Below are 19,813 nucleotides of genomic sequence, written 5' to 3'. Positions count from 1 at the left end.
CCCGGATAGTGAGAACTTGACTGAGCAGCGACAACATAGCATTAATTGATGGAACTTGATGTCACTTTATTTCTGGTTTATGATGGGTAAGTCTAGCTGAGTACATTCGAGTACTCAAGGTTTTTCCCACCATGTTGCAGGTGAAGTTCTTGGCCTGCTGAAGATGGTGGCTAACCGTCGGTGGGCTCGGTGACTCTATATTTATTTCTCATCTATATGCTTCTATCAGAAGAGGTCACTTATGCTAGCAATGTATTTGGAACTTATATTAATGTAATCATTTGAAAGCTATGTTGTTTTCCTTAACTGGTTTTCAAACCCAAACTTGTACTATTATTTGTGAACCCATTTGCAATATTATTTCTGCTGCAACTTTGTGTATGTGATGTGTATTTGGTTAATCATGTGATCTTGGTTGTGATGGTGATTTACCGAGGTCCTTCGTGACACTCGGTGGACTACCGGGTTTATATAAGTGATAGTATGCATGTGTCAACGTGTTAGCGGGGACAACCGTACTTGATCTTATATAAATTGGGTAGTTCTGTCACAGCGACGATGGAGCCGGCAGTGGCCTTAACTAGGCGTGGCTACATGACGATGGCCGGGGATGGGAGGAGTGAGCAGGGCTGGCAAGCTCTGCTCAACCGAACCATCCAGTGGCAAGACCGAGAGAAAGAGGGAGGGAGAGCGAGTGAGCCAGGGAGAGAGCTGAGGGCCCCAGGTCTCTGTTTTCTCGAGCACGATCGCGATGTGGTGAGCAGCGAGGGCACCAGAGGGCCACGTGGTGCGTGGTTCCTGCCTATGGTCGGCCATGACCTGTTGCTGAAGGTGTTCATATTGTCTAAAAAAATGACTAAACCTCAAACTTCCTCCTTCCATATCTCTCAAACCATTGGATGATTCGATCAACTAATTTCTCCTTGTTGTAGTGCTACGTGAGTACTACACTTTTGCTAAAAGAAGCTTGGCCAAACTCGAATTGGTTTGCAAGTTACAAACTCACAAACAATCCTACATGGAAACTGAAAACAGCCATTCAGGGCTTAGCAAATTTTTCGAGCTCTAAAGTAGCAATGGATTCCAATTTGTGGGCTCTATTAGACTAAGTTAGAAACTAAACTAGGTCTTGACCTTTAAACAATGTTTGTTCCACTCAAACTGAACTACAACCTTTATTTAAGGTGCAACTCCATGCAAGCACTCTAAGCAATAGGTCAACATAGGTCAAACTATCATCACAATAAAGCTTGAATTATCCTTTTTGATCCATTAAAACATTTTCTAGCCACTTGCTCAACATGAACCCTTCATACTTTTATACATGAGTTTGATTAGAGTTGTTTGAGAAAGGTTGCAAGGCTTGGTTGAACTTGCATATTTCCATTCACTTAATAAAACAATTCAGACAAGTATATAACTTATCATTTCATGTGATGCTTTGATTCCAAACTTTACAAAACTTTTCCAATGCTCAAGAGAGCTTGCTCCTGAGGTGATGCACATGAAAGAGGCATGTTTACCATTACTTAAGCATATATATGAAAAGGGGTCAACATGTGAGCAATGGTGCATTGTCCAAATTTAAGTTGGGCTCATTTTCACAGATTTGACCTCAACACCTTCATCACCACTTCTGAGATAAGGAACTAAAGCTCCGATTACCACTTAACATGTCATGTTTGAGCTCAAACCCCCTGCTTGGCAAGTGGCTAACACTGGGGGTGTTACAAGATACAACAAAGGAAGAAGTTTGGAGAGCTAGAAGCAAAGATGGAGAACTTGAAGGTCAAGGAGGTAGCTCTCAAGGCAAACAAATCAAACAAGGCCTTCACCTCAAGCAAGCAACCAAGATCAAGATCAAGCAAGGTTGAGACGGGTGATTCATCAAGTGACTCAAGTGATGATGAAGATGATGAAGTGTCTTTCGGTGAGATTGGTGATGTTGCTTTGTTCATGAGGAAGTACAAGAAGGGGTTGAAAAGAGAAGGGTACAAGTTTGTGAAGAGGAGATTTACCAACAAACAAAAGGGGAAATGCTATAATTGTGGGAGCATGGAGCATTTCATTGTCGATTGTCCTTATGAGAACAAAGAGGACAAGAAGGAAAAGAAGAAGAAGCACTACAAGAAAGATGACAAGACTCAACACAAGAAGAAGAACTATTTAGGTCAAGCTCATATTGGTCATGAATGGGATTCAAATGATGATAGCTCAAGTGAAGAAGAAACAAAGAAAGTTGCAACCATTGCTATCAAGAAGCATTCTTCTTCACCAACTTGACCGATGATGAGGAGAGATCTTCCTTTCTTTTGTCTCATGGGCAAAGGAGAAAAGGTAAAACCAAAATCCAAGCCTAAACCCTCTCCTCCATCTAGCAATGAATCTGACATAGACTCTAGTGATGAATCTAGTGATGATGAAGTAAACAATTTGGTAAGTAAAATGGATAAAAAATCTAAGAACTTCATAGCCAAGGTGGTAGATGAATTAGAGAGAACTTAAGCTACTCTTGCCAAACGAGAGAAGCTCTATGTTACTTGCAAGAAAGCTCTTGCATCGTAAAGAAGTGAGGTTGAAACTTTATGTTTGGAAATTGACCAAGCAGAAAGTGTCATAGCTACCCTAAAGGATGACCTAAATACTCTTCAAGAAAAGAACAATGCCCTCAAGACAAGAAATGAGAAGCTTGAAGAGTAATTTAGCATCCTTTGGGATAAAACCTCACATCCTACAAAGGCAAGTGAGATCTCTAATGCATCTACTAGCAAGGGTTGTGATAAATGCTACAATGTTGATTTAGAAGCTTGTGCTACTAACCTTGCTAATATGGAAGCTATGAAGAAAGAAATTTCAAGACTCAACAATATCATAGCTAGTGGGTGCATGGATGATGCAAGCAAGAAGCCCAAGTTCATTCAAGGAAGACATCCTTTTATCAAGGATGGTCTCGACCACAAGAAGGGTGGCAAGACCGGTGAAAGGAAGATGGTGAATGGAGTGTCTTGCATCAGGTTTGAGAAGAAGGAGACCATTGGAGAGGTGTAGCTAGTGTAGACCATGGAGGCTCCATGCAGAAACATGGAGGTTCTATGCCCTAGAGGCTCCATGCCAAAATGCGGAGGTTTCGGGGTCTGGTAGAACAGTGGCACCAACAGAACCAAGGCACCATCTCAACCAAGACAACAAGCTCCTAAAGCATCTAACACTCGTCTGTAGGTCAAGGAGAACCCAATCATATCAAAGAGGAACAAGTATGCTTACAAGCCCAAGGCTCATGCACCTAATGAGAGCATGTCCTCTAGCTATGTGTTGAGATGCAACAACCTTGGTAAAGTTGTTGCCACATATGTTGGAAATGAGTCCAACATATATGTGAAAAGATCTCTATGGGTTCCTAAGATTCTAGTGGCTAACACTCAAGGCCCCAATGCTAATTGGGGACCTAAAAGAAGGAACTGAACTTGTTTTGTAGGCATACTCCTCCGGTGGATCAAGTTGGGTGCTTGATAGTGGATGTACAAATCATATGACCGGAGAGAAGAGTATGTTCTCATCTTATGCCCAAATGGTAGGTCCAAGTGAAAACATAGTATTTGGGGATAATTCAAAAGGAGAAGTGCTTGGTGTCCGTAAAATCTCTATAACTCAAGATCATTCAATTTCCAATGTTTTACATGTTGATTCGTTAAGCTACAATTTATTGTCCATATCACAATTATGTGAGATGGGCTATGATTGTCACTTTACGAATAAGGATGTGACCACCATTAGAAGGGAGGATTCCTCTATTGCATTTATGGGTCGCTTGAAGGGCAAGCTTTACCTAGTTGACTTCAACAAAAGTAAAGCAATGCTTGAGACTTGTTTAGTGGCAAAATTTAGCATGGGTTGGTTATGGCATCGCCAACTAGCTCATGTTGGGATGAGGAACTTGGCCAAACTTCTAAAGGAGGAACACATCCTTGGACTAATGAATGTTCAATTTGAGAAAGATAGGATATGTAAAGCATGCCAATCCAGAAAGCAAGTAGGCATACCACACCCACCAAAGAGCATCATCACTACCTCAAGCCCATTGGAGCTCATCCACATGGATCTCTTTGGACCGGTTGCCTATGTTAGCATTGGCGGTAACAAATATGGTCTTGTTATCGTTGATGATTATTCTCTCTTCATGTGGGTGTTCTTTGTATATGATAAGAGTGAAGTGCAAGGGAAGGTGAAGACCTTTGTTAGAAGAGCACAAAGGGAGTTCGGGCTACCTATCAAGAAGGTGCGAAGTGACAATGGCACCGAATTCCACAACACCAACATTGAGGAGTTTCTTGATGAGGAGGGCATCAAGCATGAATTCTCGGCTCCATATACCCCTCAAACAAAATGGGGTGGTTGAGAGGAAGAATCGAACACTCATTGACATGGCAAGAACAATGCTTGATGAGTACAAGACTCTAAACAACTATTGGGCCGAAGCAATCAACACCGCTTGTCATGCTATCAACACCTCTATCTTCACAAGTACTACAAGAAGACTTCATATGAGCTCCTAACCTATAACAAACCCAAGGTGTCATACTTTAGAGTATTTGGGTGCAAATGTTTCATTCTTAACAAGAAGTCTAGAAGCTCTAAATTTGCACCTAAGATTGATGAAGGGTTTCTTCTTGGTTATGGTCCAAACAAGCACGCCTATCGGGTTTTCAATCTTTCTACCGAAAGAACTGAAATCACAGTAGACGTGACATTTGATAAATCTAATGGCTCTCAAGTGGAGCAAGTTGATCTAGATGTTGTAGGAAAAGAAGAGCCGCCTTGTGAAGCAATCAAGCATTTGGCCACAGGTGATGTGAGACCAGTTGAAGCTACTGAAGAAGAAGATCCTCCACTCCAAGCTTCAACACCACTCCAAGGGCCAATAGTTGTTCTAGGTCCTATGAACATGCAGGACGCAGAGGCTCCAGGGCCTAGAGGTTCCACACCAGGACACGGAGGCTCCAGGGTCTAGGACAACAATCAGCAAGAGGATGAACATATTCAAGGTGATGAGCCTCAAGCTGATGAAGATGATGAGAACCAACCCCTACATCAACCTTTAGGTAGACCACCTCACCTAAGAGTCCATCAAAGTGTACAATGGGACCATCCTGTTGACAACATCCTTTGGAGCATAAGAAAGGGGGCAACAACTCAATCTCGTCTAGCAATTTTTTGCCAATTTTACTCATTTGTTTCCTCCTTAGAACAACTTAAGGTAGATGAAGCTCTTAAGGATCCGAATTGGGTGATAGCTATGGAAGAAGAGTTGAACAACTTCAAGAGAAATCAAGTATGGGAGTTGGTGGAAAGACCCAAGGCTAATGTCATTGGCACCAAGTGGGTCTTCTGAAACAAGCAAGATGAACATGGTGTGGTGACAAGGATCAAGTCAAGATTGGTTGCTCAAGGGTTCACTCAAGTTGAAGGGCTAGACTTTGAAGAGACATTTGCACTAGTGGCAAGACTTGAAGCAATTCGGATGCTTCTAGCCTTTGCTGTCCATCATGATTTCAAGCTATATCAAATGGATGTGAAGAGTGCTTTCCTCAATGGTCCACTCTCCGAGCTAGTCTATGTGGAGCAACCACTGGGATTTAAAGATCCTAAGCATCCTCATCATGTCTACAAACTCCATAAGGCGCTCTATGGGCTCTATGGGCTTAAGAAAGCACCAAGAGCATGGTATGAATGCCTTAAGGATTTCTTGCTCAAGCAAGGCTTTGAAATAGGCAAAACCAACACTACTCTCTTCACAAGAAATATTAAGAATGATATATTTGTGTGCCAAATATATGTCGATGACATAATATTTGGTAGTACTAATCAAACTTTTTGTGAAGAATTTAGTAGGATTATGACAAAGAGGTTTGAGATGTCTATGATGGGTGAATTGATGTTCTTCCTTGGGTTTCAAGTCAAGTAATTGAAGGAAGGGACATTCATATGCCAAACTAAGTACACAAGGGATATACTCAAGAAGTTTGACATGGCAAACGCCAAACCCATCAAGACACCTATGCCAACAAATGGGCACTTAGACTTGGATAAAGATGGGAAAGCTGTTGACCAAAAGGTATATCATTCCATGATTGGCTCCCTACTTTACTTATGTGCATCTAGCCCAAATATTATGCTTAGTGTATGCATGTGTGCTAGATTTCAAGCTAACCCAAAAGAGTGCCATCTTATGGCCGTTAAGAGAATCTTGAGATATTTAGTACACACTCCTAACTTTGGCTTGTGGTATCCTAAGGGCTCCATTTTCAATCTACTTGGGTATTCAGATTCCGATTACGCCGGTTCCAAAGTAGAAAGAAAAAGTACATCAGGGACATGTCAATTCCTTGGACGGTCCCTAGTGTCTTGGAGCTCTAAGAAGCAAAATTTGGTAGCCCTTTCCACCACTGAAGCTGAGTACGTGGTGGCCGGTGCTTGCTGTGCCCAACTACTTTGGATGAAGCAAACCCTCAATGATTATGGATGTCGCTTTACCAAAATCCCACTTTTGTGTGACAATGAAAGTGCCATAAACCTTGCAAATAATCCTGTGAGCCACTCAAGAACTAAGCACATAGACATCCATCATCATTTCTTGAGAGACCATGAAATCAAAGGAGATATCGCAATTCACCATGTGAAAGCTCTAGTTTGGTTTTGGTTAATTAATGAAACCCTAAGTGCTAACCTAGTTTATCAAAGTGGTCATGAGATAGGTAGCACTATTCCAAGTGTTGAAGCAATGACGAAGATCATGACAATGGTGATGGCATGGTTATGATCAAAGGCTTGAACTTGGAAAAGAAGAAAGAGAAAAACAAAAGGCTCAAGGCAAAGGTATAAAATGTAGGAGCCATTTTGTTTTAGTGATCAAGACACTTAGTGAGTGTGATCACATTTAGGATAGATAGCTATACTATTAAGAGGAGTGAAACTCATATCGAAATGCGGTTATCAAAGTGCCACTAGATGCTCTAATTCATTGCATATGCATTTAGGATCTAGTGGAGTACTAACACCCTTGAAAATGTTTGTGAAAATATGCTAACACATGTGCACAAGGTGAAACACTTGGTGGTTGGCACATTTGAGCAAGGGTAAAGAAGTTAGAGGTGAAATGGAGTTGGTCGCAAAGATGTTGGCGTCGGTCAACTGACCAGACGCTGGGTCGCTCAGCAATCGGACACTAAAGGGCTACGTCTAGTCGTGTTGTCGGTTAGCACAGTAAGTAGTCACAGTGTGACCGGACACTGGCAGGGTCCGGTCGAGCATGACCGGATGCGTCCGGTCGGCAAAAATCAGTTTTGGAACCTTACTATAAACGACCGGACGCTGGTGTTCAGCGTCCGGTCAACTCAAGCACAGTGTCTGGTCAAGACTGATGACCGTTGAAGTTAGGACACGTGGCTGACTATGAGCGACTGGACGCTGGGGGCTCAGCGTCCGGTCAACTGACCGGAGCGTCCGGTCAGCCCGCATTGTGCCTAGTGAAGGGGTACAACGACTCTATTTCATGGGGGCGTCTATTTAAGCCCCATGGCCGGTTGAAGCTCACACTCTTGCACATTTTCATTGACATAGCAATCTTGTGAGCTTAGCCAAAGCACTCCCACTCATCTGCATCATTGATCCATCATCATTGTGAGATTGGGAGAGAATCCAAGTGCATTGCTTGAGTGATTGCATCTAGAGGCACTTGGTATTCGTGTTGCGCTGTGGATTTCGCTTGTTACTCTTGGTGGTTGCCACCACCTAGATGGCTTGGTGCAGCGGTGGAGGATCGACACGAGTTGGTGATTGTTCGTGGCCACCTTCAGTGATTGTGAGGGGAGTTGTACCTTCCCTGGTAGAGTGCCGAAAGGTAACTCTAGTAAATTGCTCATGTCATTGAGTTACCTCACTTGTGGGGAGGTTCTTACGGTGTCCAATCGTGTGGACGAGGTTTGTGAAACACCTCTTAGCCGCTGAACCACCAAGTGTTGGTCGACACAACGGGGACATAGTGTGTTGGCAAGCACGTGAACCTCGGGAGAAAATTGGTTGTCTCTTGTCATTTGCATTCTCCCGGTGATTGGCTTAATCTTCATCTTGTGATTGGTTCATTCCTCTACACGGCGGTATAATGATCCTACTCACTCATTTATATTCTTGCAAACTAGTTGTGGCAAGCTCTTTAGTGTAATTAGAATTGAGAGCTTGCTTTGTTGTTTTAAGTTCATCTAGTGGAGCTCTTTAGAGTAGCAAGTTTGAGAGCTCTTGGTGAGTAGTAACATTGCAAGTTGTATGCTTAGTAATCATTGCAACTAGAATTGTTGGATAGGTGGCTTGCAACCCTTGTAGAGCTAGAGCAAGTTTGCATTTCGCCTTTTGTCATACTAATCAAATTGCTCTAGTTGATTTGTAGATTTTTAAATAGGCTATTCACCCCCCCCTCTAGCCATACTAGCACCTTTCAAGTGGTATCGGAGCTATGGTCCCCATTTGATTGAAGGCTTAACAACCTTGGTGTCAAATTGTGGCTCAAGTTGTCTTCAACCATGTGGGGGGCAAACCACCATTCTTTGATGGCACATCCTACGGTTATTGGAAGAGAAAGATGAGAATGTATCTTGGTTCAATAAATGATCAAGTATGGGAAGTGACCGAGAATGACTATGCTATCATCGATCCCGATGATCCCACCCACCAAGACAAGATCAACAAGCAATGTAACACAATGGCTCTCAACACCATATACAATGCTATTGATTCCAAGGTGTTTAAGCAAATCAAAGATTGTGAAAGAGCAAATGAGTTGTGGAGGAGATTAGAGGAAACATATGAGGGCACACTGGCGGTGAAGAGTGCCAAGTTGTACATCCTCAAGGACAAGTTGACAAGTTTCAAGATGAAGGATGATGAGAGCATTCTGGAGATGTTCCATCGATTGCAAGTCATTGTCAACGACTTGAAGGTATTGGGAGAGAAGATCAAGGATGATGATGTCTCTCATCGATTCTTGATGTGCTTACCTCCAAGATTTGAGATGTTGAGATTGCTCATCATAAGAGGAGGATTGAAGGACATTACCCCCAACCAAGTACTAGGTGATGTCATGACACAAGAGACATACCGTGTGGAAAGGGAGGGGGATGACAAGGATGACAAGAAGGAAGAAGAGGACAAGAAGAAGAAGAGTATAGCATTCAAGGCTAGCTCATCATCATCCAAGAACAAGGGCAAGTCCAAGAAAGAATCAAGTGATGATGATGATCTTAGTGACATTGATGATGAAGCCATGGCCCTATTTGTGTGCAAAATGGGAAAATTCATGAAGAAGAAGGGCTATGGTACAAGAAAGAGAAGAGATCACACCAAGAGCAAAGAATATGTGAGAAGATGCTACAATTGCAAGAGCCCCGATCATGTTGTAGCAAATTGCCCCTACAATAGTGATAATGATGAAGATGAGAAGAAGAAGCACAAGAAAGATAAAAATGAAAAGAAGGAGAAGAGAATGACATTCCAAAAGAAGAAGAAAGGTGGAGGCTATGTAGTCACTTGGGATAGTGATGGTTCCTCGGATGGTGATAGCTCTAGTGATGATGACAAGAAATCTATCAAAAGAGCTCTAGCAAGCATCGCCATCAACAAGAAGCTCTCCATCTTCGACACTCCATCAACATGCCTCATGGCAAAGCCTACCAAGGTAAAATATGATGAGAGTGATGGTGATGAATGTGAAAGTGACTCTTGTAGGAATAATGATGATGATGAAGATGAAGAGTACACCAAGGAGGAGCTCTTGGACATGTGTGAGCAAGTGCATGCTTGCAATGAGATAAAGAGAAAGGAGTGTAAAGAATTGCGCAAGAAAGTAAAATTTCTTGGGCAATCCTTTGATGAGCTCAATGCTACTCATGAGAGGCTAATGGAGGCCCATGAGAAGCTTGGCAAAGCTCACTCTAAGCTTGAAAAGGCTCACTCCTCTCTCATTGAGCAATGCAAAGTAGAGGAAGCCAAGAAGGAGCAAGTGATTATATCATGTGATGTGGGACTAACATGTGATCTTATTGATGAATCTATTTTTGTTGCTCCCACTAACACTCCTTGTAGCACCACCACTTGTGATGCCTCACTAAAAGTGGAAAATGAGACCCTCAAGAAGGAGGTGAATGAGCTCACTCATGCCTTAGGCAATGCCTATGGTGGAGAAGCCTGCTTGCTAAAGTGCTTGGGTAGCCAAAGGTTTTCTCTCAACAAAGAGGGATTGGGCTATACCCCCAAGAAAGGCAAGGCGGCCTTTGTCACTCCCAAAGCTAGCTTTGTGATGGGCAATGGTCGGTTTTGCAATAGATGCAAGCAAGTTGGGCATATAGAGCAAAATTGCAAGACTAACAAGAATAAGCTACCTAATGTATCCTCAATCAAATTTGATTCTTGTTACATGCTTTATAAGGGTGCCAACGGTGTGAAGGCTAAGTTCATTGGTACACCAATTGTAGGCCCAAATAAGAAGGCCATTTGGGTACCAAAGACCTTGGTGACTAACCTACAAGGACCCAAGCAAGTTTGGGTACCTAAAAGGAATTGATCTTCTTTTGTAGGTGAATTATAAAGCTAGAGGAAGGCATTGGGTGCTTGATAGTGGGTGCACACAACACATGACCAGTGATTCAAGAATGTTCAATTCAATCAATGAAAACAAGAGCAATGGGTTTGATAGTATCACATTTGGTGACAATGGAAAAGGCAAGGTCAAAGGGCTTGGTAAGATTGCAATATCCAATGCCTTGAGCATTTCAAATGTGCTACTAGTAGAGAGCTTGAACTTCAACCTTTTGTCAGTAGCTCAATTATGTGATCTTGGTTTCGAGTGCATATTTGATGTGGATGATGTAGAGATCATAAGTGTAGATGGCTCTAACTTGATATTCAAAGGATTTAGATATGAGAATTATACTTGGTTGATTTCAATGCTAGAGAAGCTCAATTGTCAACATGTTTGATCACTAAATCTAGCATGGGTTGGTTATGGCATAGGAGGCTTGATCATGTTGGAATGAAACAATTGAACAAGTTGATTAAGCATGACTTAGTTAGAGGCTTGAAAGATGTCACTTTTGAGAAAGATAAGCTATGTAGTGCATGTCAAGCCGGAAAACAAGTTGGTAACACACATCCTAAGAAGAGCATGATGAGCACATCTAAGGCATTTGAGTTGATGCACATGGACTTGTTTGGACCAACCACATACACTAGCATTGGTGGAAACAAATATGGATTTGTGATTGTGGATGATTTCACTAGATACACATGGGTCTTATTTCTTGGTGACAAGAGTGATGTGTTTGCAACATTCAAATCATTTGTCAAAGGCATTCACAATGAGTTTGAAACAACCATCAAGAAAGTAAGAAGTGACAATGGTAGTGAGTTCAAGAACACAAGAATTGATGAATTGTGTGATGAATTTGGAATTAGACATCAATTCTCGGCCAAGTATACTCCTCAATCAAATGGCTTAGTTGAAAGAAAGAATAGAACCTTGATTGACATGGCAAGATCAATGTTGAGTGAGTACAATGTGAGTCATTCATTTTGGGCCGAAGCAATCAACACAGCTTGCTATTATAGCAATTGACTCTATTGTCACCCCATGATGGAGAAGACACCTTATGAGCTATTGAATGGAAGAAAGCCAAACATAGCATACTTTCAGGTATTTGGTAGTAAATGCTACATATTGAAGAAAGGCACTAGATTGAGCAAGTTTGAAAAGAAATGTGATGAAGGTTTCTTGCTTGGTTACTCCACTACTAGCAAGGCTTATAGAGTTTGGAATTTGGCTAGTGGTACTCTTGAGGAGGTTCATGATGTGGAGTTTGATGAAACAAATGGTTCTCAAGAGGAAGATGAGAATCTAGATGATGTGAAAGGCACTCAATTGATCAAGGCAATGAGAAACATGGACATTGGTGAGTTAAGGCCTAGAGAGGTGATTGATATTGAAGATGACAAGAATCAAGTACTCTCTAACTCAAATGTGCAAGCTAGTGGTTCTCATGATCAAATCCAAGCAAGCACTAGTGATGGCAATGGGCAAGATCAACAAGTGGCTAGTTCATCATCTCAACCAAGTGATCAATCAAAAGCTAGTAATCAAGTGCAAGTGCTTCAACCAATCAATGTTGCAAGAGATCATCCATTGGACACTATCATTGGTGATATTTCAAGAGGTGTACAAACTAGATCAAGATTGGCTTCATTTTGTGAGCATTTCTCATTTGTGTCATCCATTGAGCCTAAGAAGATAGATGAAGCTTTGAAGGATGTTGATTGGGTCAATGCTATGCATGAAGAGCTAAACAACTTCACAAGAAACCAAGTATGGGAGTTAATTGAGAGGCCTAAGGATTATAATGTGATTGGAACCAAGTGGGTCTTTTGGAACAAGTAAGATCAAGATGGGATAGTAATAAGGAACAAAGCAAGATTAGTGGCTCAAGGTTACACTCAAATTGAAGGTCTTGACTTTGGAGAAACATATGCCCTGGTTGCAAGATTTGAAGCAATTAGGATCTTGCTAGCCTATGCTTGTGCCCACAACATCAAGTTGTACCAAATGGATGTAAAGAGAGCATTTCTCAATGGGTACATCAATGAGCTTGTGTATGTTGAGCAACCACCTGGTTTTTTAGATGAAAAGAAACCCAACCATGTTTACAAGTTAAGAAAGGCTTTGTATGGATTGAAACAAGCACCTAGAGCATGGTATGAGAGATTGAGGGATTTCCTACTCTCTAAGGGATTCAAGATGGGAAAGGTTGACACCACTCTCTTCACCAAGAAGCTTGGAAATGACTTGTTTGTAATGCAAATCTATGTTGATGATATCATATTTGGGTCAACAAATCAAGATTTTTGTGAGGAGTTTGGCAAGATGATGGCAAGTGAGTTTGAGATGTCTATGATTGGAGAACTTAGTTACTTCCTTGGTCTTCAAATCAAGCAAATGAAGAATGGCACATTTGTGAGTCAAGGCAAGTATATCAAGGACATGCTCAAGAAGTTTGGAATGGATGATAGTAAAGCTATTAGTACACCAATGGGGACAAGTGGAAGCTTGGATAGTGATGCAAGTGGCAACATGGTGGATCAACAGATGTATCGGTCTATGATTGGAAGCCTACTCTATGTGACCGCATCAAGACCGGATGTGATGTTTAGTGTATGCATGTGTGCTAGATTTGAAGCCTCACAAAGAGAAAGTCATTTGAAGGCAACTAAAAGGATATTGAGGTACTTGAAGCATACACAAAATGTTGGGTTGTGGTATCCCAATGGAGCAAGGTTTGAGTTGATTGGATATTCAGACTCCGATTATGCGGGATGCAAAGTTAAGAGAAAGAGCACATCAGACACATGTCAACTATTGGGAAGATCACTTGTATCTTAGTCATCAAAGAAGCAAAATAGTGTAGCATTTTCAACCGCCGAAGCGGAATACATTTTGGCCGATAGTTGTTGTGCTCAATTACTTTGGATGAAGGCTACTTTGAGTGATTTTGGAATTAGGATCAAACAAGTGCCATTGCTATGTGACAATGAGAGTGCCACCAAACTCACAAACAACCTGGTTCAACACTCAAGAACAAAGCATATTGATGTCCGCCGTCATTTCATAAGAGATCACCAACAAAAAGGGGACATTTGCATAGAGAGTGTGGGCACCGATGATCAACTTGCTGACATATTCACCAAGCCACTTGATGAGAAGAGGTTTTGCAAGCTAAGGAATGAATTGAACATACTTGACTTCACCAATATGTGTTGATGCAACCCCATTAAATGACATGACTCTCCTTCGAGCAATACAAGGTATAAATTGATTGGCATGACATACACCCTTGCTAAGGACATGATTAGTGCATCTAGACATATTTCACATTTGAATAGGCTCATTCATGAAAACAAATGAATTTAATGCTTGTATGGTACCACTATTGCCTATATGCTTGAAATGATCTAGTGGTAGCATATGACATGTTTGTGGGCTTGTAAACCAAGTGTTTGATCTATAAAATGAGCTATAAGTGTTTAACTCAACATGGTACAAGATAACCCTTATTTGGAGGTGTGAAGAAGCTTGTCTTTGGATCAAACCGAGTTAAATATCTTTTGCAAGTAAACTAGATTGAACCAAATTGAAAAATGATCCTCATTTCACATGGTTTCACCCCAACGATAGGTTTCACATAATTTGAACCTATCTCTACTTTAAGCCTTTGTGGTCATTGGTGACAAAGGGGGAGAGAAACAAAGATAAGTGATAGGGGGAGAAATAGTGTAGAGAGATAAGATATGACAAAGGAAGGTGATCAATTAAAATTTTGAGCACACAAGTAGGGGGAGCAAGCTCATTAACTTGTATGGTGCATTTGAATGTGCATTTCATATATTTGCTTGCATGGCACAAGTTCTAAAATTCAACATCCATGCTTGTGTGGTGTATGCTAATTGTAAATTTGCATGATGAAATGAAAATCTAGTATGCATAGGTCATCTAATGATTTCATTCCCATAAATTCACAAGTAGTATCTAGCTATTAAGCGGTATTTAGCTAAGGTAATTAGACTTATGTTCATCATATGGAAACTAGACCCTTACTTGTAATATTGATCTCATGGGGTATTCTAGTTTTTATGTATGTCTAGTTACTAATGGTGCTAAGGATGGTATAATGGTGCACTCCGATTGGTATCACGCTTCAAAGGTCCATCTCTTATACCTTAGCATCATTTGGTAGAAATTGTCTCCTATATTTCCTATCTAAGCATATGTGCAAAGCTACAATCCAAACTCTTAGCACATATGTAGGGGGAGCAATTGCTACCATATGGAGTTCATGAAACTTGTCCATATCCTTTACACATGGTAAATATGCTTGGGCAAGCAACATGAATTCAATTGAATCTTATTTCATATCTTTGTGTAAGGATTGTCATCAATTACCAAAAAGGGGGAGATTGAAAGCTCTAGTTTGGTTTTGGTTAATTGATGAAACCCTAAGTGCTAACCTAGTTTATCAAAGTGGTCATGAGATAGGTAGCACTATTCCAAGTGTTGAAGCAATGACGAAGATCATGACAATGGTGATGGCATGGTTATGATCAAAGGCTTGAACTTGGAAAAGAAGAAAGAGAAAAACAAAAGGCTCAAGGCAAAGGTATAAAATGTAGGAGCTATTTTGTTTTAGTGATCAAGACACTTAGTGAGTGTGATCACATTTAGGATAGATAGCCATACTATTAAGAGGAGTGAAACTCGTATCGAAATGCGGTTATCAAAGTGCCACTAGATGCTCTAATTCATTGCATATGCATTTAGGATCTAGTGGAGTACTAACACCCTTGAAAATGTTTGTGAAAATATGCTAACACATGTGCACAAGGTGATACACTTGGTGGTTGGCACATTTGAGCAAGGGTAAAGAAGTTAGAGGTGAAATGGAGTTAGTCGCAAAGATGCTGGCGTCGGTCAACTGACCGGACGCTGGGTCGCTCAGCGACTGGATGCTGAAGGGCTGCGTTCGGTCGTGTTGTCGGTCAGCACAGTAAGTAGTCATAGTGTGACCGGACGCTGGCAGGGTCCAGTCGAGCATGACCGGACGCGTCCGGTCGACAAAAGTCGGTTTTGGAACCTTACTGTAAACGACCGGACGCTGGTGTTCAGCGTCCGATCAACTCAAGCACAGTGTCCGGTCAAGACTGATGACCATTGAAGTTAGGACATGTGGCTGACTACGAGCGACTAGACACTGGGGGCTCAGCGTCTGGTCAACTGACCGGAGCATCCAGTCAGCCCGCGTTGTGCCCAGTGAAGGGGTACAACAGCTCTATTTCATGGGGGCATCTATTTAAGCCCCATGGCCGGTTGAAGCTCACACTCTTGCACATTTTCATTGACATAACAATCTTGTGAGCTTAGCCAAAGCAATCCCTCTCATCTCCATCATTGATCCATCATCATTGTGAGATTGGGAGAGAATCCAAGTGCATTGCTTGAGTGATTGCATCTAGAGGCACTTGGTATTCGTGTTGCACTATGGATTTTGCTTATTACTCTTGGTGGTTGCCACCACCTAGATGGCTTGGTGCAGCGGTGGAGGATCGACACGAGTTGGTGATTGTTCTTGGTCGCCTTCGGTGATTGTGAGGGGAGTTGTACCTTCCCCGGCGGAGTGCCAAAAGGTAACTCTAGTAAATTGCTCGTGTCATTGAGTTACCTCACTTGTGGGGAGGTTCTTGCGGTGTCCAATCGTGTAGATGAGGTTTGTGAAACACCTCTTAGCCGCCGAACCACCAAGTGTTGGTCGACACAATGGGGACGTAGCATGTTGGCAAGCATGTGAACCTCGGGAGGAAATCGGTTGTCTCTTGTCATTTGCATTCTCCCGATGATTGGCTTAATCTTCATCTTGTGATTGGTTCATTCCTCTACACGGTGGTATAATCATCCTACTCACTCATTTATATTCTTGCAAATTAGTTGTGGCAAGCTCTTTAGTGTAATTAGAATTGAGAGCTTGCTTTGTTGTTTTAAGTTCATCTAGTGGAGCTCTTTAGAGTAGCAAGTTTGAGAGCTCTTGGTGAGTAGTAACATTGTAAGTTGTGTGCTTAGTAATCATTGCAACTAGAATTGTTGGATAGGTGGCTTGCAACCCTTGTAGAGCTAGAGCAAGTTTGCATTTCGCCTTTTGTCATACTAATTAAATTGCTCTAGTTGATTTGTAGATTTTTAAATAGGCTATTCACCCCCTCTAGCCATACTAGGACCTTTCACCATGTGAGCACCGAAAAACAGCTAGCTGATATCTTCACAAAGCCTCTTGATGAGTCAAGGTTCTGTGCTTTGAGGAGTGAACTAAATATACTTGACTCTCGTAACATGGAATGAAATCTTACATGCCTCTATTTGTTATTTTCTATTTAAACTAGATAGGTTTGCAAAATATTCATAAGTGTTTCAAAATGTTGGTTCTTATGTTCAATCTTGTCTCAAGTAGCTATTGTTATGAATTATTGATCTACTAGCTAGCTACAAGAGACAAGAAGTTCATGACCATAATCAAAACACTAAGAAATTACCTTGAAATACAGACCTAGTCTCAGCTCGGTGTTAGTTCATGGAGGCTCTGTGTTTCCACATGGAGGTTTCATGACCCTGAGGCTCCGCAACCTAGCGCGGAGGCTCTGTGCCCTGACGGTTCTGTTACGGTTTGGGTAAAAATCAAAATATTTTTTCATCTTTCTTGTTTTACCCCTCCAAGTAACTTCCCTGAGTTACTGGGGCCTCATTCAAGCCGCACCGCTCCCTTCTCTCTCGCAAGCGCGCTCACACTCGCTCTCCCCATCGCTGTTGTCGCGGCATCTCTCTCACCGTTGCTGCACCGTCACTCAACCTATCCTGGTTGTTTGTGCATGTGCCATGGTGGTGCCCAAGGCTGGGACTTAGGGGGAGTCCATGGAGGAGGAAGAAGGAGCCATGTTCGTCGTCTTTTGAAGGAGCAGTCATCGCCAGCCAAAATCCTTGGCTCCTCGGCTATGCCTACAGCAGAGTAGTCCTTGAGGCCATCTGCCATCATCATCGTCCTCCTCCCCTTTGATTTCTCACATCCAAGGTGAAACCCTAATTCCACCATGGATTCAATTTGGGTTATCTTTTCGATCGATTTATTGCGTAGATAGAGTAGTTTTAGTTATTTAGTGCTGGATTTTATGGTACATTATGCTAGATTTGAGTTGATAGTTGAATCAAATTAAAGGCTCATCCGCCAGAATGTAGAGACTTCGGGCATCTACGCGGAGGCTCTGGACCCCGGAGGCTCTAAGTCAGAGCATGGAGGCTCTGTGATCTAGATAGACTGAGTGCCTTGATTTGCTTCAAAACTCAACTCAAACCTACTATGATGTTGCTATTATGTTTAAGCATTATTTCTTATCCTCTCTACATGTTCTTTTTGTTAGATGGAACATGATTCTGGTCAGAGAAATGAGAAGAGGTCAAAATGCTCCAATGATCATGTCGACCACTAGATCAGAGGGATAGTTGTTCGAGAGCTTGCTAGTGGTGGTGAAGATGTTGGTCAAGGCAGTGGGCAGTAGGGTAGAGATCGAGGCAGCCAAAAAGCTCAACATAGAAGAGGCAGTGGTAGTGGTGCTGGTCGTGGCAATGCTGGCCATGGTGCTAGTGCTACTGGATATGGAGAAGGACCTACCGATGGTGGAGGAAGAGAACGGAAGATCATACCTTCAGTTGGTGCGCCAGACACACCCCCTCGGTTCTTAGAGTTTGATCAGTCCTATATGGTTCAGCATCAGGGTGCCCCAGTGAGGAGAGAGTCAGAGATCTATGATCATGGAGTCTAAAGGTAGCATAGTAACTATCACAATTTGGGAGTGCAAGTAAAGAGAGCTAGGGCAGAAAATCCCTATGTGTGGCTGAATGATAGAGGGATAGACTATAGGCTTTGGTCTCTATTTCAGTTTGACTTCTACAAGACTGTGATTCTTGCCAAAGAAAAGAAGATAGTGCAGATGAAGTACATTGATTAGGATCACATTGAGAGCATGAACACCCCAGATTCGAAGAGAGTGGTAGATACAGTGACTGAGCATGGGTTGAAGGACATCATGGGTTTCCAATATGATTGGAATTGAGAGATCCTAGCTCAGTTTCATGCCACTTTCTTCCATGATGTGGCAAATGAGACCATTCATTGGATGATGGAAGGAGTTCACTACAAGTTAGATTTCACTACTTTTGCTCATCTTCTAGGGTTTGGGAGTGGAGATAGATATGGAGACACCATTCAGATAGAGAATGTCATGAAAGCTGAGGATATTGTATTTGCATATGAGAGGAGAGATCTAGCTGATGGGAAAACAGTAGGGCTAAAGTCTTTCTACTATGCCATGAACAACCTTTTTAGAGAGATAATCAACCCAAACGGTGGTGACTCAACTTCACTGAGGAAGTATGCAAAGAACTTACTTGCAAGGATGGATCCAGGGAGTGATGCTTTATCTGTTAGCAGGTTTATTTGGGCTGAGTTGAGTGACTCACTAGATGATGCTAGGAATGATCTCTTGTATGCTCCTTATATCATGTATATCATTGAGAGGGTGTCCGGCATTGAGTTTAAGAAGGATGTGGAGCATAGGCCATATAGGTTGACTCAGTGGTAGCACACAGGCTGGGAGGCACTGGTTGGGGCTACTGGCACATCAGCTATAGCAGGGGCTACACCCTTAGAGAGACCTAGCAGTAGCAGGCCTTCATCTTCCCACCATAGATCTAGGGGGAGCAAGCTCAAGGAGTTGCTCAAGAACATATTTTGCATGTGTCAATATGCTGTGGATGCCGCTTATGAGGGAAGGAAGGACATCAATGACATGAAGAGGTAGCTGGGATTTGAGGTTAGAGAGATTCTGCCACCACAAGTGTTTCTACCCTATGAGGATAGTAGTGAGGATGATGAAGAGATGGAGAATCCTCATGATCAGGAGACGCTTGGTGAGAGGATGAACATCCTCAGACGTGAGAGAGGATAGTCCAAGCCACAGAGGCACACAACTACTACACACAGAGCTGGTAAGGCTATTGTGAGTGACAGTGATGAGGAGTTCGGTGAGAGGACTATTTCAGGCAACAGGCAGCAGACCGACCTGGCAGATGATGATGACAGTGACATTGGCAGTGACTGGAGCAGGGAGTAGTGAGACAACCATGCCT

The 19,813-nt window shown here is 42.2% G+C and overlaps 1 protein-coding gene across 1 annotated transcript; it reads left to right on the top strand.

Moving 5' to 3' along the window:
- The first annotated feature begins 6,025 nt into the window (after nucleotides 1-6,025).
- LOC136469933 (uncharacterized mitochondrial protein AtMg00810-like) lies at nucleotides 6,026-19,266 on the top strand. Its single transcript, XM_066467945.1, has 2 exons — nucleotides 6,026-6,521; nucleotides 18,857-19,266. Exons 1-2 carry the CDS (start codon nucleotides 6,026-6,028, stop codon nucleotides 19,264-19,266), a joined length of 906 nt encoding a protein of 301 aa, XP_066324042.1.
- The last annotated feature ends 547 nt before the right edge of the window (nucleotides 19,267-19,813 follow it).

This window comes from Miscanthus floridulus, chromosome 8 (genome assembly GCF_019320115.1).
Source record: "Miscanthus floridulus cultivar M001 chromosome 8, ASM1932011v1, whole genome shotgun sequence".
Taxonomy (NCBI): Eukaryota; Viridiplantae; Streptophyta; class Magnoliopsida; order Poales; family Poaceae; genus Miscanthus; species Miscanthus floridulus.
The sequence above is the reverse complement of the archived record's forward strand: the minus strand, read 5'-3'. Positions and strand labels throughout refer to the sequence as shown.